This window comes from Thunnus thynnus, chromosome 7 (assembly GCF_963924715.1).
Source record: "Thunnus thynnus chromosome 7, fThuThy2.1, whole genome shotgun sequence".
In the NCBI taxonomy this organism is placed as follows: domain Eukaryota; kingdom Metazoa; phylum Chordata; class Actinopteri; order Scombriformes; family Scombridae; genus Thunnus; species Thunnus thynnus.
Genome location: NC_089523.1, coordinates 7,948,970 through 7,964,796, shown reverse-complemented (window position 1 = coordinate 7,964,796; position 15,827 = coordinate 7,948,970). Strand labels below are relative to the sequence as shown.

The window sequence follows — 15,827 nt, the reverse complement described above, 5'->3', positions numbered from 1 at the left end:
AGGGGGGGAGGGGGGTTGGGGTGGGTGGCTGGCTGGCTGTGCAGGATTTTGGATAAGGTTGGAGTTCTGCCAAAGGATGGATGGAGGAATTGGTTTTTTTCAGAGCATATTGTTAAAAATACCTATATTCCCCCAAGGAAGCAAGTGTGCACTAGTTTTCGGTTTCTGGCGTCTGGAAGGAAGCAGGGAAGGAAAAAATGGAAATGTTGATCAGCTTCACTTCACCCTGCTGCTGTTGCTCAGCCAGGTCTGGCCAACACAGCAGCTATGATGAATGTCTCATCTCCAGGAATACATCACAAATAGCAAAACTGTACCTGCCCTGAATAGCAAAGTATACTCTCTTCTGCAGTGTTGTTCGAAAACAATTGTGGACAATGGTGCTCTTTTGTCCTCCATTCCCAGTTTTTCAGGCCAGCTACAGAAGCAAAACAATACTGTCCCTTAATCTTTTGTCAATTCATAGCCAATTTGTTCCTTTTTCAAACACATGAAAAGGTTAGAATATTTGTGGAGAGCTCTGCAAAAAAAGAAGAAAAAAGGGTTCTACCAAATGTGTTTTAGCCGCAAAGTGTATTTAAATTGGAAATGATAATTAGTTATTCAGGGTTTGAAAGATGACTTTGAACACACTGCTTTGATAGATTGTTATCGAAACGAAACGAAAAGATGGGAAACGGTTGGTGTTAGCCTCAGCTCCCAGCCCAGAAGTATTACTGCATGCGAGGGAAGAATTGTGTGGGCTAGAAAGTCCTCCCCACCTGAAAAAATCCTCCTAGTTGGCAACAATACAGAAATACCAGAAAAGCAGTCCGACAGACTGTCCAAAAACACACACAAATATTCTATGATTTATGCTGCGGGAACTAGAGCAAATAAATGCACACGCACAAGCACACAAAATGATAACACAAAAGTAGAGGTCATTTTTCAATCTCATCTTTTTAATGGAAAAAAATGAGTCAAGGGAAGGGAGAAAAAACTGGGTAAATTGAGAAAGCCGGATGAATTCACAGAGAAAGACTGACAGCAGTGATGACAGCAATGCGGTCACAGTCCACATTTCAAAGCATTCCCAGGTACCAGACAGAGAGAGAGGAAGAGGGGAGGGAGGGACGGAGGGAGGGAGGGGGGTTAAAAAATGTCCAGGAAGATTTCATCTTCCTCTCAAGGTAAAAAATACAAATTAAAAACTCATCTTTATCCAGTGTTGTTTACAACAGACAATCACATTGAAAAAAATGTAAAGATTAAAAATAAAAAGTGCACTCGCACTCACACACATACATACTTACAATTAGTTTCTTATTTTTGGGAAATAAAAAAAAAGTGCAAGCAAGATCACAGAACGACAATTTACAAGAGAGGCCTAGAGTGGCCCAGAAGTCTCAACCCTCTGACCGAGCCGCCCCAACAGCCTGTAAATGGGAGGGAGATGGGGATAATGGCATCAACTCGAGGCCTGGAGGTTCATGGTGCAGCTTTGTTTGACCCAAACTCCAAACCAGCCACCATCACCACCACCTCGGTTAGTCCATTTGTACAAAGAGGAGGCTCAAGTTTCATTAAACAATCACACTGATACCACCCTTCCAAGACCCCAACATGGCTTCCCCACCCGTCCCACATAGTACAATCAAAGTTAGTTTGACTCCACCATGCTTCTCCTATTAAGTGCCAGGAAAGCTCCCAATATAAAGGCTTTTCAGTCACCATCGACATCATTATCATCATCCATCCAGGATACAAACATCTCCATTATATTCAATCTAACAATCATCATCAACATCCACATCATCCTCAAACTATTTCCACTCAAACACACTTCAAATCAAGATGTCACTTCTGTTCAGTTAATGGGAATAAGTCATTTTTGATCGGATACTAATGGTTTTCTTGTCAAATATAACACTGATTTAAAACATTGTAAAATGAAACGGCATACGTCTTTATCCAAGTGCTGAAGTACACTTTTCTTGTAATCTGTATTCAACTTTACAATCCTCTAGCAGTGTTGTGCCATGCAAGTGGTTCCACTGAGAGAAAAAAATGTCTGCAGAATAATAACAATAACAATTTTGGTTCATTTTGCTTTTCTCTGACCTTCCTGTAATCATAAGTGATTAAAACACACACATACAGACACACACCCACGCAGGCATTACACACCTAGAGAGCAAATGCAGCCACGCTGTGCAAAACGTGAAAAAAGACAGATTACAAAACCAAACAAGGAAACAAACAGGAAATTAATAGAAGTTAAAGGTTATCTCTTGTCGTTATTTAAAAAAGCAATACAGACAATATCAAAATATGAAATCAGAAACATTTCAGTTGTCATTCATGCATCAGTGGATTTACACTGAATGGGGGGTAGCACAGTATTTGCACCTCATGTCTTTCTCTATCAGATGGCAAACACAATTACAGCTCGGGTACATTCTCACAAGCCATCTGATCTTACAAGTTCCTCTTAGAGACATGATGCAGCATTAAAATGAGATGGTCATTCAAACCAACACCAACTGAATATCATACTTTCATATGTGCACATTGAAACTGGTATGAAATGGCAATTTGTTGCCCTTCAACCCCCTATTTACAGCTATTGTCTCCAAGCTTAAAGCTCACAGATCATTGGATGGACGCCTTCTCTGTATTAACAAACTATTTAAAAATCATCTTCTTAAATCAGCACTTGCACTGCAGCTTTCCTGTGATGTGCCTATTAAAGTTGCCTTGAGTCGTCCAGTTTAACTGGTTGAAGATAACATAGTGGGCCTTTGGGTTAAAAGAAACCATTTTGTTCGGTGCAAGCTCACAAAAATACATGCTGGCTGGTTGGATTCATCTCATTATGAACAACACGTTCATAAAATATCAGCTTGGTCTTCAAGTGCTTATTTAATATACTGGCTTTTAGCGTGCAGAGCAGACTGGCAGGTAGCAGAATTTTAACAGCATTTTCTCTTACCAATGTTTCACTCTCACAAAACAGGTGGCCTCATGTTTAGCGGGGCACAAAGGTGATAAGAACAGCTTGTTTAACTCTGAGAGAAACAAACAAGCTTAGAGATGTGGACTTAGATTAGAGTCAGACTCCACACATGAATCTGATGAGTTTGGACACGACTTGACAAAATCAAATTTAACTTGCCGCTCAATAATAACATCAGCGACTGTGACCTCACTCGAACTTATGCTTTTTGACACCAAGCCCAAAGATTTAAATACATGTTAATAAAGCTAATACTTCTGTATGTCACTCGAGTGCGCACATGCTAGCTAGTGTCAAACAGCAGCAGCCATATTTTGGTGAAACTGCAGCAACTGTTTACCTCAGACTGAGCACACAGACAGAAGATGGAGAAGTGGATTAAGTTACAGGAGTGGTTTAGTGTCTTTTAAAAGCCACTTTTCAAGACTAAAGGTGTTGAGTATCTGATCATAAGGACATATTTTAGGTGCGGTATCGCTTCAAGCTACAATAACAAAGAGCTTAGCATCTCTGCTAACATAAAATCAATGATCCTCGACACAGTCAGTGTGTTGTGGTGATGTTTATCAAAGATTTGGTGTCCTGAATGTTGTGTAGTAAAATGAAAGACTTGAAGGAGAAGAAAGGGACGAAAAAACAGAATGTGTTTACTTAATAAGTATGCTTAGGAATAAATAAAATGAATAAATGGTTAAATTAGACTAGTTGGTTCATCTGAGGCCTGCTATCATGGATCTTTATGGTGTTGTTAAAGATTTTATTGGCATTAAATTTGGTGAGAAGGTCACAATGACATTTTAGGACTCCAGACTAAGTAATTAGGATTTGGTTTTGATTTAGGACTTCAGTGCCAAGACTTGAGTCTTACTTGTGACTTGCAAAACAATGACTTTGTCCCGCCTCCATCACTGTCAGACAAAATGCCTGAAAAGGAAAATGCTGACTTTCCTTACATTCACGTTACCTTTCTGCTACTCAACTCCTCTCACAGATCCCACCTAGCATGGAGCTGGCTACAATTACTGTAGTGCTCAGATACACACACACACACACACACACACACACACACACACACACACACATAAACAGACACACAGGCACACACAGAGTTTAAAACACACCCAGTTTGGCCAAAACAGTTCATATCACAAACACATTATTGCGAATTAAGTGTGCTTTCTTTTCAGTTTCAATTAAAAGTCCTTAAAAACAATCGAAATAACGACATGCAAATGAAAAAACAATTTAAAAAGGGAATCATAAAAAAAGAAGTTTTTAGGCCTCGGCATGGGCCAGACAAACATCTGCATTGTCCACACATCAATCCTACATTCTTAACACATAGATAATACACACCAAGCACCAGGAGTGTTTCAGTCTCGCATTGGCTTCACAGTCAGTTTCATAGAGGGGGAAGGGCGAATAAAGGTCAGGTAAAGGATTTGTGAGACAGATGCTAAGCCTAAATTGTCATTTTTAAATACATTGTTTGATCAGAGATAGCTGATTAGAGAAAATCCACCTCTCCTTTCATCCGAGGATGACATCCGAACACTAAAACCTTCAGTGTCAATCCCAAACTGTGGTTGATTTGTGGAAACCCCATGCAAGGAGAGAGGACAGGGTGAGGTCGAAGATGGTTTGGGTTCCTGACCAGATGCTCATTGTTTTCAAGAGTGTGTAGATAGAGAATCAGTCTGAATTCTGTACAATTCACTCCCCTTTGAAACTGCACCGGGCAGCAAGCCCCTGCAGACAAATAAAGAAGCAGAGCTCAACGTTTCAGTTCAACGTCTCAGCTCCACCACACATGGTAAAGGACAGAAGGAGTGTATATTTCACAGTTGGCTAACACTGAAACATACTGCTTCATGGTTATCCAGGGTCTTCCAAGCCCTGTCCTCCACCTAACACCTATCCATCTTATTAATTCTCACTCACTACTTGACTGAGTTGCAGCTGAAGATCATTAGGGCTCTTCTGAGGGCCCTTAAGAGGGTTCCTGTGGAGTAGTATGCCTCTGAAGTGCCCTTGGCAGGCTGGAGTGTGTGTCGTGCTAGCAAACTTATTGCCAGCTGATGAATTCCTCTGTTGAGACAGAGGAGGAAGGAGGAAGGAGGGGTTGGGGGGTGGGGGTGGGGGATTCAGGTCAAGCACAGCGGGGGAATGTGAGTGACACAAAAGGACGGAGGTTGCCTTGCAGCTGAAGAGACGTTCAAGAATGGGTGCGGTGTTGTGGGTGCTGTGTGCTCAGTCATGTCAAAGGGCACGGGGACGGATTGTAGAAGAAGTGGCAGCGGGTACGTCAGAGGAGGAGGGGGGCAGCTGAGGCACAGAGAGGGGTGGACGGAGAGGTGGTTTGGGAGAGGATGAAGGGCCGAGAGGATGAGGCGCAGCTCCGCAGATTAAGTGAGGGTGATGTAGGCTGAGGCCTTCTCCTTCAGTTGTCTCAGACACAGATGACAGCTCCAGCTCCCTGGAACACACACACACACACACGTACACATGGAGCACATCACAGATCAGAAGTTCAATCACTGCTATTGTAAAGCCTTGTGGATTAATCCCTCATTTCAGACAGAGCGTTAAGTAACACTGTAAATTAAAGCTCGATGTTAAAACACCACATGCTGTGCCTGTGGTTTGCGGATGGAGGGGATTTGACGACTAGTTGGGTTTGGATTCTGGCATGGGATTTGTAACATTAATTAAACATCAGATGTTAAATACAACTCTCAGCCTTATGTGTATATAGATCCTACTGTATTGTGCCTAAAGGTGTTGTGTAAGCATTTAAGCACAGTGCAGTATATATAATAAATACGTAATTTTACAGCTCAGACAGGACTGTTCTTGAATGTAAACCTGCTGAATTTCAGAAAATGTTTCTTGTAAATCAAAAGCGTTGCATGTGTAGGCAGAGCATGACACTGTTAGTGAGTGTTGAACACAAGTGTCACTGCTACTGTATGTTCAGCCAAGTGACACTTTTGCCATGGAAACAGATTATTTTTCCACAACTCGTTTCTATGACAATGCCGTCAAACATCCTAAGGCAGCCATCTTATGTACAGTAAGCAAATTATTTTTATTTTTATTATTAACAGCTATAGCTGCTAAATTTCTGTGACGATAGCCACAGTGTCCCTCCGGCCCTGTGTAGTCACATTAAGATGAAATAAATCTGCTCCCACAACGATGCAGAAGTATAAGGAGTCCTGAGGGCCCTAGTGCAATGAAAAGTCTAACTTTTATTATTTTTTCACCATTTTGACCACATGTTTCACTCTGCTCACTGAGACCACCTGCCATGCAGACAGTTACATAATTCTGTACTAATAAAAAATGTTCTCAGATGAGTTTCTTTGGACTGTGCTGTCCAACCAAATGCAGGTCTGTGAATTCAGAAGTCCTTGATATGAACTTGACTGAGAGGTATGCAGTGTGTTTTATCAAGAGATCACTGTGCTTTTATTCTACTTATGTCTCACTAGTGCTGCTGTGTTACGTACCCTCTGGTGGTTCAGACATGGGAGGACTCAGACAGTACATGTGGTAGCCTCTGTCACAGTCATCGCAGAACAACAGCTGGTCCTGAAACAAAAGAATATACTCAAATCATCAGATGTTATTATGAGGGGACAGACTTTGACAGATTTTGACACAACAGCATTTGTTTGAACAGTGGGAATGGTACTTGAAGATATTAATGTATAGAAAAACAAATCAAGAGTTTGGGCTGCGACATACATACTGTATGCCTGTCTTATTTTTAAATTGTGAATCCATTATCTATGTGTAAACCATGCGGACTTACTTTGGTGACTGTATAAAGTTAAGGGATGAAAAAACAGCATTTATTTTACGTTGACATCTATGTATCTTTGAAATCCCTTTTGGTTTTTAAATCTGTTTCATGGGTCCAAGTAAAACTAATTGTCAACAGTGTTGTGGTTCAGAGGTGACAGCCTTTGTGCATTAATGTCTGTGAGCAAGATGCTGAATTTAAACGAGCTACTAGATACTATCAGTATCTAAAACTCAAGAAAAAACATATATTCCAGCAATAAGTTATAAGATTTATGTACTACAGTATGTGTGTGTGTGTGTGTGTGTGTGTGTGTGTGTGTGTGTGTGTGTGTGTATATAGACAGAGTCTTACGTCATTCTCAGAGGTGCCACACAGGCTGCAGGACTTGCACTCGATGCACTGCCAGCGATAAGTCCTCACCGCAGCCGTCATGTTCACTGTGAACTGCAGACAGGACGGGTGGCCTGGGTGCACACACACACACACACACACACACACACACACACACACACACACACACATGCCCACACAACGATTATGGAGTATCTATCCATCATTTTGATTTCTTTCATGCGGGTGATATATTTAATATTTGAAGGGGAACTCAACAGTGGTGTTTTGCAGATGTGAACATTACATTACTTGAGATAGCTGAGAGAATCTTTGGACAGCATTTTTTTATTTATTTATGTATTTATTTTTTTGGTGAATTTTGGAAAGATTATTCAACAAAGGAAAAGCTTGAGCTATTCTAAGCTTGAGCCATCTCAGGAAATATTACAATACAAATATTAAAGGTTTGCTTTTGATTTGGTCTTGAGAACCACAAAAAAACTAAAATTTGAATAAAAGTGGTAAGAAATTCCAAAACATTACCACATATAAATCATCAAAAAAGTAATTTTTGCAGTTATATCAGACAGGTAAATTGCTTTTTAATGCACCATGTCCACTACATTCTATCCCTCTTCACCCCTTTTTTAGTTTTATAGTTTTTTCCGGTATTTTTTTCAGGTACTGTTACATGATCACAACACAGAAATTGTTATGTCGTCTTCATTTCCTGACCTTTATTCGCCTTATTTTTGAGTGGTTATAAATAAAAAGGACCATACCAGTGTTTTGCATGCTTTAGCCCATACACTACAAATCACATACATCTTTTTGGTTCTCTTATTTTATTTTTTTAGATAGAAAGAAACATGTGGGGTGACAATATATACAATACATACAATCAAATGATAAATACACAAATTCTGCACCATATGCAATCTCTGCATGTATACATACATCCAGAATGTACAAACACAGGTAAATACCTGACACCCAACCTAACAAAAACCGACCTATAATATATAATATAGGTACTTAAAATCAGAAAAAAATGATACAACTACATTAAAAGAAAACATCATACGCAAATAAAATGTATTTCCAGCCATTCACAACCAAAATGCATAGTGAGGGGAAACCATTCTCTCACAAATGTATCTTAGGTTCCTTTTATCACAAAATTAAAAAAAAAAAATACACAATGGAAAGGCATGCAGCATACAACATGATCTAAACAATTTTGTGTGTTTTCCAGATGAGAAGGTCACACCAAGAATACATTTTATTGAATCCATTCATATTTTATTGCCAAGACCAGAACATTGTGATCAGTGGACATGACCCCATTAAATAAGTGCCAGATTATGATGTTTTAACTCTGGCACACTGTAGAGCATTTACTATATCATCATATTTAATTGTGTATACTGTGAGTTACATGCAATTTGTTTGTTATCTTAAATTGTATTTCATGTGATTAATCTGATATATTGATATTCTTGGCATCATACAAAACTTTGCTCTAAGCCTGGTCATCCAGAAATCCCAAACTACATTAACTGTTCATTAAAGTTTTGTTGTTCATGAGCAATTTACTGAGTGCTGATGCTTTAAAAATAAAGTTTGAACGTGGGTTTAAAGCAAATAGCAATAGAAGTTTGTTTGAGTAATGAGATTTCAGCACATATTACATTACAGCCACTGTTTTCCAAAGCACATCATTTAGAATTTTTAAGTTTTCTACCTTCCAGGCCAGTAGTTTCTACTCCTCTCGGTTTCCAGCAGAAAAAATAACTTGTAAAAACTTGAAACCTACTTAAGATTATAATTGAAGTATTGCTATTTTTCTAAATCATGTTACTTTTAAATGGTAATACGGTGTAAACTTTTCAAATTAATCTCAAAACTTCTACAAAAATTATATGAATGTCATTTTTAAGTGCGGTGGCCCTTAAGAACAAAAACTCACTAAAGTAACACCCCTCAATACCAATTCAGACTTTACAAATACTGAGGCTAGTGTCAAATTAGGAGACTGTAATGTTAGAGAGTTAGCATTATTAACGTTCCTTACATTTGACATTTGCACCATTTCTGGATTTGGAGAACATCTCCATTAATGTTTATGCTTTCACTGTATATGTTTTGTCCTTCAGGGCCACCATAGTTAAAGAAATGGCTATCTTATGCCAATTTCAAATTATTTTCATACTGCAGTGACATAAAAGGAAACCAATGGCTGACTGGAAGGTGAGAAAACACTTCAAAAACCTGAAACATTACAGCAAATGGCTATTCAGAAAGTTAGGCATACTGTACATGATTTGTAGAAGATGGGCTAAAACAAGAAACATTGGTATGGTCCATCCAATTTAAGTGTTACAGGAATCAACACTTGCATTCATTTATTTTGCAAATTTGAAATCTACACTCAAAGGAGACATTTCAAAACTGTGCATCAACAGAGGACCGCCTTTCTCCTGCCAAACATCCCCTTCAGCTTTGCCCTACCTGAGCGTCCACAGTCCGCACAGGAGATAAGGTCTTCAGGACAGCCGGTCTTCTTTGAGCCTCCAAGGCAGAAGTCGCAGTAGCCGTTGGCGATCACTGAGCCATCCGGTGCTTTCTTGGCTGAATGAAGAAAAACAAAAGAGAAGCAGGTAAGAAAAATTAGGAATTCATGTCACTGCCACCTGTGCTCTTGAAAGAGGGGAAGGAGAGCAGAGTGTAAACTCATAAGTCAGTGTTATAAAATGTTGCCCCAGAGTGATGGAGCTCTATCAGTCTCTAGACAGCAAGTTAGGGAGAGAAAGACTATAACAGATCAACAGAGCTGCCGAGAGAGAGAAAACGTTGTCGACACAAAGGACACAGAGTTGTAGTGTGCTGACAGAGAGTGATTAGAGGTGAAACGTAAAATGCTGAGATGTAAAACACAGAAGAAGAAAGGAGATCTGCATCTACAGTAAGTCCCTGTTGCCAGACTGTGCACCATCCCAGCTGGGAGCAACGCTCCGTCTATCTCTCTCTTTTTCCATCTGTTTGCTTTGGTAAAAACAAGCACCGGTGCCGGCCGGTGCTGGAGCCTGGGACTCACCAAACCCCCGGCTCACCCAGGAAGTGGGACGTCCGCTGGGAGCCCCTGGGGTCTGGTAAATATTGTTAGGATTGTAGGACAAGGAGGAGGAGGAAGAGAGGGAATTGGAGAAAAAAGGGAGAAGTGTGTGTGTGTGTGTGTGCTGGGAGGCTGCTGGGACAGACCTGCCGTCATGCTGTGCGCGGGGAAGCAAGTGCTCCACGTGAAGCCGTTTCATAATAATTATTAACAAGAGAGAAATTCCCCCTGCCTGCTTGAATGCTGTGTATGAACGAGAGTGTGTGTGTGTGTGTGTGTGTGTGTGTGTCCCTCCTGTACTTCTGTCTGTCTGTCTGTCTGTCTGCTGGTCTGCCTGTCTCACTGCTGTTGATTGCATAATCACTTTAATGGAAGCAATCACATAACCACTGCAGACTATTTTGTATGTGTGCTTTCTTCTCCAAGATGTAATGCACTGGACGGGCCCTTCACAATGACTCACCAGGCAGGACAGAGCAACAGTAAATGCAATAGAGTGGATTACACAGGTACACACACACACGCGCACACACACACACACACACACTTATAGGCCTGTCACAATAACTACTTTTGTTGGATGATATATTGTCCGAGAAACAATTACGATAAACAATATCATTGTCATTTTAAGACCACTTTATGCCACTGTTACAATGATAATATAATAGCATAATGAGGCAAATACACCATTTCAAGGAGCAATGAACTTTTAATTCTTATGAATATTCAGACGTTGGAATTGCAATGTGAGAAAAATATTACAATATCCTAAATAAATAGAATAAAACCACACAACCAAAACAATAAATCAAATGAACTCTTGGGCTCTGTTAACAAAAATTGCACTTTAACATGTTATGGTGTATAGAGAGTCATTCATTCCTTAACAGGCAATATACTGCCAATCCTGTTTCTGTGGTTGGGACCTTTGTTAACAAAAAGTGCAAAATAACAACATATTAGCTATAAGTTAGATATCAGTAACAACAACAAGTAGAACAAAATAACATGTTTGACATAGAGTCAGTTCAGGACTCACTGGGCATAACACAAAGGCAAAGATGTTTCAACAGGCCATATCTGCTGCCAAATCTGTATTTTAACTGTTTGGCAGATTCCAAGCAAAAGACACCAACCTTGTAAAGGTAGGATCTCTCTGGGGTAACAATGTTTCCAGCTGTGCTGAACATTCTCTCTGAGCTAGTGCTCGTTGCACAAATAAATATGTATTTTTGTGCTAACTTGGCTATTTAAGGAAATCTATGATATGATTATCACGCCAACACATTAAGGGATCAGATGAGGCATCAAGTGCTTCTTCCTGGAGGAACTTGGTCAACTCTGCATCAGCCTGTCCTGGAGAAGGTCACTCAGCCTCTTCTTGGGTGCTGGAGGTTCAGATCCATCATTTTCCTCTGCAGCTTTACTGCAGCTCTCACCACTGGCACTTCCTTCTTCCTATTTCATCTCCAGTAGTTGTCTTCTATCTAAAGGCGTTTTTGCTTTTATGTGACAGTTGACAGTAGAGATGCAACAAAGGTCCCTGGGTGGACCGGCATGCGCTGTAACCATTCGGTGACCACGGCGCTCCAGAGCTGATGTTTGACATCATCCAAGACCTCTGCATCCTCCGTGCTTTGTCAGGAGGTTTTGGATTTCAGGTGGGCTGTATTTCTCCATCAATACCCTGCACATGTTTTCCTTTATCTTTGCCGTCGGTGTAGTGTCATTGGGGTCTGGTGATAAGAGTTCGCCTTCAAGAAATTCCAACACAGGCTTTACTGACGACACAGTGATGTGTTTTTCCCCTGAGAGAACATCTGTGAAATCAGCCATTGCTTCACTGCTGCATTAATGGATTCCAACACAGAAACATCCTGCCAGGTTGGGTTGAGGTGGCCATGTTTTCGATCTTCAACCACGACATGTCTTTTGGCTGAGAGTTGCTCCAGCACCCTCTCTATCATTTTTTTTTTTGCTTAGTGCCCCATCGTGTGGCAATATCCTGCAGGAAAGATAAAATTTGTTCTTTTTCATTAGTTGATCTATATCAACATTATTCAATAAATAACACTTTTAAAATTTCCGTTATTTATCACAAATAATTCTACATGTTTATATTATAATGTAACAAATGATCTCATAAATACATGATCATGAAAGTATGTACATTACAGGCCCCAAAGTAAGTTATAAGTTAAAAATAACAACCCTTTAAATTAACTTTAAATTAAACCTTTACATATTTTGTGTTGCATATTAACTCAACTATCAATGATTTATCCATTACTCACCAGTAATAGACTGTGTTGGGGGAGATGGGCTTCAGTCTGTGCCTTCCTCAGGTCTCTCTTCTTTATCCTGCTCAGGTTGAAGGTGCTGACAAGATTCCTACAAAGTCCCAAAGTGATCCTTGTCACTGTCCATGGGACACAGCCAATTGGAGGTTGTGGCCAAAGAAAGCCATGGCCAGCCAAGTTTATAGAGTTATACAGACCATTTTGCACTCATCCAATGTCCAGTCTGCTAAAGCAGACTAAAGGGTTTCTGCAGGTATGTCAGCAGTACGGTGCTGGGGTATGTATCTGGTTTCTAAACACTTTGACTGCAGAGTCCAGTCAGAAGTTATGTAATGTGTGGTCAAGCTCATGTACGTATGGGGTCATATTTGAGCTTGACCACATATCTGTAGTGGCAGGGTAAAAGCAGACGTCTTTTATCTCCTTCAGAATGGCGTCTTTCACTTTGTTGTACAAGGCAGGACCAGCAGTTTGTGAGATGTAAGTTTTCTTTGGCCTGTCAAAAGTTTGCAGCACTTCTTTAAATGCTGGTTTTTGGACCGTGTTGAATGGCCGCATCTCTTTGGCTGTATAGCCAGTTATGCTATCTGTGAGCATGCGCCATTTAGTGCTGTCACATTTATATTTGCACATAGGGCAAAGGCATCCGTAATACCTGTTGGGAAGGCCCCTTTACATCTCCAACTGTGGTTTTTGTTCCCAGCTCGAGAAAACTGAATGGGATTATGTTTTAGATGAGCTTTCAGGTTAGATGTATTGCCACTTTTCGTTGACGCTGTGGAATGCGGTGATGAAACCAAATCAACTTGGACTTATTTTTCCAAACTTTCTGGCTGGAATTATGCAGTCATCGAGAAAAACACCTATTAGCCTAATACCACATCCTACGTTGATTGATTGCCCCTAAGAAGCCTCTTACCTCTGCATGTGCACGTAGCCTACAGTGGCTAGAAAGGAACAGTAATAATGTGATGAGAGTAGCCTACATAGGCTAGACTATACGAGGACTATAATAATAATAAAAAAACACTGAGCAAAGTAGGCTAACCATCAAATAAAAAAAAAACAAAGAAGCAATTAAGTGGTTAAGAAAACGAAGTTAGGATGTGTGTCAATGAATGTACACTCAGTTAAGCTATACACAGTTTTAACAGCAGGAGTGAAAACTGCATTTATCAAAATGCTGGAACCTGCTGAAACAGGTAGACAGATTATTAGCCTCAAATAGATAGACCACACACAATAAGTTATGCTGTTTATTCTGGCTTCATGTTGGCTAAAATGTTGGTGACATTCTTAGTAAACAAACATGCATGTAAACGCAATGGGCAATATCGAGGTCAGCCAAAATGACCGAGGTCATGTCCATATATCATACGATAAGTCGATAACAGAACTATTGTAACAGGCCTACACACACAGAAAGCCATTCATCCTGCAGAAAAACAAAAGATAAGCACACGCAGGCACACAGACAGACAGAGCTGTGGGAGATACTGTGTGTTTGTGTGTGTGTTAACATGAGAGAGAGAGAGAGGTCATTAATCCATCCAGTCCAGGGTGGAGTCTTGTTTGGCTGGAAGGGGGAGGGAGGGTGAGGAGAGGGTGAATTTGATGGAAAAGAGGGTGAGAAGGAAAGGAGGAGTGAGAGAGTGAGAGAGCAATTGGGTTTCTACTCCACAGGGTCTGGCTTTAATCCTCTGGGAAATAAAATAATAAAAAATACTCTCTGATCAGGATGAGAGACAGACAGACAGAGAACAGGGGAGGGAAATGATAAGCTGTACCTGCTGCTGCAGAATTCAACAGGGTTACTGTACGCTGAGCAAAACCCAAAAGCAAGATTCAGTGGTCTATACTGTGAGAATGTAACTGCACCTCAGACTCAAACAATGGTGCAACAATGAATAACAACGAGGGTAAACTACTGTTGCTCAACTGCTAATAGAAATAATAAACTGTACTTACCAAGATGTACACTAAGTATTTTTTGTGGTGATTTACAGCACTTCTACCTGAGACTAAAAAACTACTGAACTGAGTGGGTTGTACTGACTGTGACTATAAACAATCACTTTCTCCACTTTACCTGAAATTCACAATTAAGTATTTTAAGACAGATGGCATTACCCCCATAATTCTCAATAATCTCTTTTGCTAAAGATAATACTATGAGATTTTGCTTGTGTCAGCTTTTTCACTATGGAAAATATCTTTACCTGCACATCATCAGGTTAGACAGATATGTCCTGGTCTGTGTTTCTTTTATTAAAAATCATCAGACAGTATCTCTCTACTAAAGGAAAAACTCACCGTCTGTATGTATGCCAAACATGTTAATTGAATTAGAAATTAATAAAACATCATTTTTACCAATAATCTTCAGTTAGCCCTGTCCATCAAGCTAGTGGCTGAGCAACATTTTATGTCAAGTTTTACCAAAATCCCAAATATGTAAAATACTATAAATCCAACACATCCCAAAATATAGTCCCTATAATTTCAGCAAGACTAAGAGTCCATACGGCCATACTAGCGACTCTGTGAGGCTGTAGCTTTAGCACAGTGGCATTTTAAGCTAATTGCCATCGTCAGCATGCTAACATGTTCACAACAATAAGCTAACATGCTGATGTTTATCAGGTGCTCACCATCTTTGTTTAGCATGTTAGCATGCTAACATTTGCTAATTTGCACTGAACACAACTGAAGCAGGAAATGTCGTTAGTTTTGTAGGTATTTAAAATACCTACAAAATAAAAGTCTTGGAAAATACTTTTTAATTTTGGTTTTGGATAAATTAAAAGTTTGACCTGAGGAGAATATTCACCTTTTGAGGCATATATGTGATTATGGACTATATGAATAAAACTGACTTGACTTTATCACCAAAGATGTTAATTCATCCTGAGGGGGACATAAATTTAATTTCATTACATATCGGCGATCCTTCCAATGCACGTCAAGACGTGGCCAAAAAACAAAAATGTCAACCTGACGGTTAACATGGCTAAAATAGTAGGACATTGAAACTCATGCAAACTGTGTGAAGAGTTCCTACTCTGAATGATAAACAGAATAACTAAAGAACAGAATGATGCAGGATGAGCATACAGTATATAAGTGTATTTACTTTTTAAGAAACCAACATAGCTAGATGTTTACTGAGTCGAGCAGAAGGACGTGTAAAGCTGTAGAGACATATGTGGTGTGCAGGCCTGGAGCCAATGCAAACACGTTTTTGTCTTCTTGTTCTGGTCAAATAAA

The 15,827-nt window shown here is 39.9% G+C and overlaps 1 protein-coding gene across 1 annotated transcript in view; it reads right to left on the bottom strand.

Moving 5' to 3' along the window:
* Positions 1-973: 973 nt before the first annotated feature.
* Positions 974-15,827, bottom strand: part of dpf1 (double PHD fingers 1) — a 50,428-nt gene continuing 35,574 nt past the window's right edge. The window contains exons 9-12 of the mRNA XM_067594096.1: positions 9,654-9,773; positions 7,161-7,273; positions 6,511-6,592; positions 974-5,474 (exon numbers count right to left, since the gene is read on the bottom strand). Of these exons, the coding sequence (XP_067450197.1) occupies positions 5,404-5,474; positions 6,511-6,592; positions 7,161-7,273; positions 9,654-9,773 (386 nt within the window). The 3' untranslated portion in view covers positions 974-5,403. The remainder of the gene's footprint in view (positions 5,475-6,510; positions 6,593-7,160; positions 7,274-9,653; positions 9,774-15,827) is intronic.